This window comes from Pangasianodon hypophthalmus, chromosome 10 (genome assembly GCF_027358585.1).
Source record: "Pangasianodon hypophthalmus isolate fPanHyp1 chromosome 10, fPanHyp1.pri, whole genome shotgun sequence".
Classification (NCBI taxonomy): domain Eukaryota; kingdom Metazoa; phylum Chordata; class Actinopteri; order Siluriformes; family Pangasiidae; genus Pangasianodon; species Pangasianodon hypophthalmus.
The window spans coordinates 1,046,458-1,048,957 of NC_069719.1; the positions used below are offsets into that span (position 1 = coordinate 1,046,458).

The 2,500-nt window shown below is 38.1% G+C and overlaps 1 protein-coding gene across 3 annotated transcripts in view; it reads left to right on the forward strand.

Annotated features, from left to right (window-relative positions):
* Positions 1-2,500, forward strand: part of ltbp1 (latent transforming growth factor beta binding protein 1) — a 97,521-nt gene that overhangs the window by 49,042 nt on the left and 45,979 nt on the right. For all 3 annotated transcript variants that reach the window (XM_053237408.1, XM_053237407.1, XM_053237409.1), the window contains 3 exons: positions 1,352-1,519; positions 2,112-2,206; positions 2,465-2,500. The exon at positions 2,465-2,500 is cut by the window's right edge and continues 75 nt beyond it. In XM_053237408.1, coding sequence (XP_053093383.1) covers positions 1,352-1,519; positions 2,112-2,206; positions 2,465-2,500 — 299 coding nt within the window. The remainder of the gene's footprint in view (positions 1-1,351; positions 1,520-2,111; positions 2,207-2,464) is intronic.

A 2,500-nucleotide genomic window follows, 5' to 3' on the forward strand; every position in this document is an offset into this window, starting at 1 on the left:
AAAAGTAAACAGAAGCTGATTGGATATTAAAAGTAGACAGAAGCTGATTGGATATTAAAAGTAAACAGAAGCTGATTGGATATTAAAAGTAAACAGAAGCTGATTGGATATTAAAAGTAGACAGAAGCTGATTGGACATTAAAAGTAAACAGAAGCTGATTGGATATTAAAAGTAGACAGAAGCTGATTGGATATTAAAAGTAAACAGAAGCTGATTGGATATTAAAAGTTAAAAAGAAGCTGATTGGATATTAAAAGTTAAAAAGAAGCTGATTGGATATTAAAAGTAAAAAAGAAGCTGATTGGATATTAAAAGTTAAAAAGAAGCTGATTGGATATTAAAAGTTAAAAAGAAGTGGATTGGACATTAAAAGTAGACAGAAGCTGATCGGACATTAAAGGTGTTTTGTGTTGTTTAGTGTAGTAAATTTCTTGAGTGAAAGCAATCAGCATTAAGGTAATCTTTGGCGACATTCGCCTCTTTAACCGATAACATTACAACTTTGGCTTTGTTGGCCTTTGAAGTGGTGCTCGATTGTATTTCAGAAGGTTACAGAAGATAAGAAATCAGCAAGCGATCATTCGTGCAGATGAGGATGGGTTCCATTTTAAGTCTGGTTCCTCTCAAGGTTTCTTCCTCGTATTTTCTCAGGGAGTTTTAAAATCATGTCTGTTATTAAAAAACACTGTAAACTGTACTTTGGACAAAAGGACATTTTATTGAGTAAAGTAAAAAAGAACACGTGAGATATGGAGCTGAGCAAAAAAATCTAGTTAATAACTGCGTATAATTAGTTTGATTAGCTAATGTAGCTGCCGTGGGCTCACCTGACAACTCCATGCTAAATCTTCACGTCCATTCCTCTGTCGGATTTCCCGGTATTTCAGTTTTGGACTTTTTTTAAAAATCATTTTGTGCTTATTGTTGTTTTTTTTACCCGATAAACTCCGCACTTGGACCCTTCCGCGTGCCTTCGTCACAGTAGCTAAGCTATAGCTATACGATATAACCGTTTAGTTTTAGCTGTTTACGATTGGTTATAAAATGGTGTATAAAATTTGTGTGAATGTTGGAGTTGATTTATAAAATCTAATTTAATTCAGGAAAGTTCAACTGTATTTACGAAGCAAACAATTTAACAATCATAGCAAAAAAAGTATGTTTGTTTGTTTATTTTCTCGTCATGGCCACGCCCATTTCACAATGAGATGAGAAATTTTAATGTGATTTTCAGATTTTCAGCAGGTTTTTCGTTGAAATATGATGTTTCTATTTTCTATACACTGATCTAATGGAATTTGGTGTGTGTGTGTGTGTGTGTGTGTGTGTGTGTGTGTGTGTGTGTTACAGTGGTGTGTCACCTGCCGTGTATGAATGGAGGGAAGTGTAACGCGAGAGATAAATGCCAGTGTCCACCGAACTTCACCGGAAAGTTCTGCCAGATGCCGACGCAGAACGGCCCGAGCACCAACATCCACACCACACACACACTCCCACTGAGCTACAGCCACGGCCAGGGTAACACACACACACACACACACACATACTGTACATCATACACACACATCCACGGGTCAACAAAGGGCGGGGCTTAAGTTACACTTGATCATAAACTCAGTCATGTGACATCATCACTATTTTGTTTTACTTCTTCAGCTGAGCACAATTACTTAGCATAATTTTAGCCTAATGCAACTTTAGCTAAGCTAACCAGTTTAGCCTCACACACGCTAAGTGGCTAGTTTAGCTAATGTTAGCGCTTTTTTCTAGCCGTAGTTACCTGAAGTTAATAATATTCACTAGTTAATGTTAAGCTAATGTGATAAGGTCACATGATCAAGGTTGAAATTGGATGATTTTAGTCAGGATCCATGCAGGAATCTATCTATCTATCTATCTATCTATCTATCTATCTATCTATCTGTCTGTCTGTCTATCTATCTATCTATCTATCTGTCTGTCTATCTCTCTGTCTCTCTTTCTTTCTCTCTTTTAACCCCTTCTCTGTCTGTCTGTGTGTCTGTCTCTCTCTCTCTCTCTCTCTCTCTTTCTTTCTCTCTTTTAACCCCCTCTCTGTCTGTGTCTCTCTCTCTCTCTCTCTCTCTCTCAGGTGTGGTGAATATTCATGTTAATCATCCTCCGGAAGCATCAGTTCAGATTCATCAGGTGTCTCAGGTGGACAGCAGCAGCAGCAGCACTGTACAGGTAAAGTTTAGTGTACAAGTCCATCTACAAACTTCAAGGTAAATGGTCCAGGGGGGCGGGGCCTAGGGGGTAGGGCCTAGGGGGCGGGGCTTAGGTGATGGGGTGATACCACTAAATCTGCACTGAAGAATAAAGTAATTCCATGTGAGATAGATTTAAGGGGAAGTGCATGTGCATCTGATCTTTGTCTGAACAATTATTTGGATTTTTTGTTTTTGTAATTTTTAATAAAATAAACTTTCCTCATAAACTCCTCAGAAATTCCAGCAGCACAGCACGTTTTCCAACCAGCAG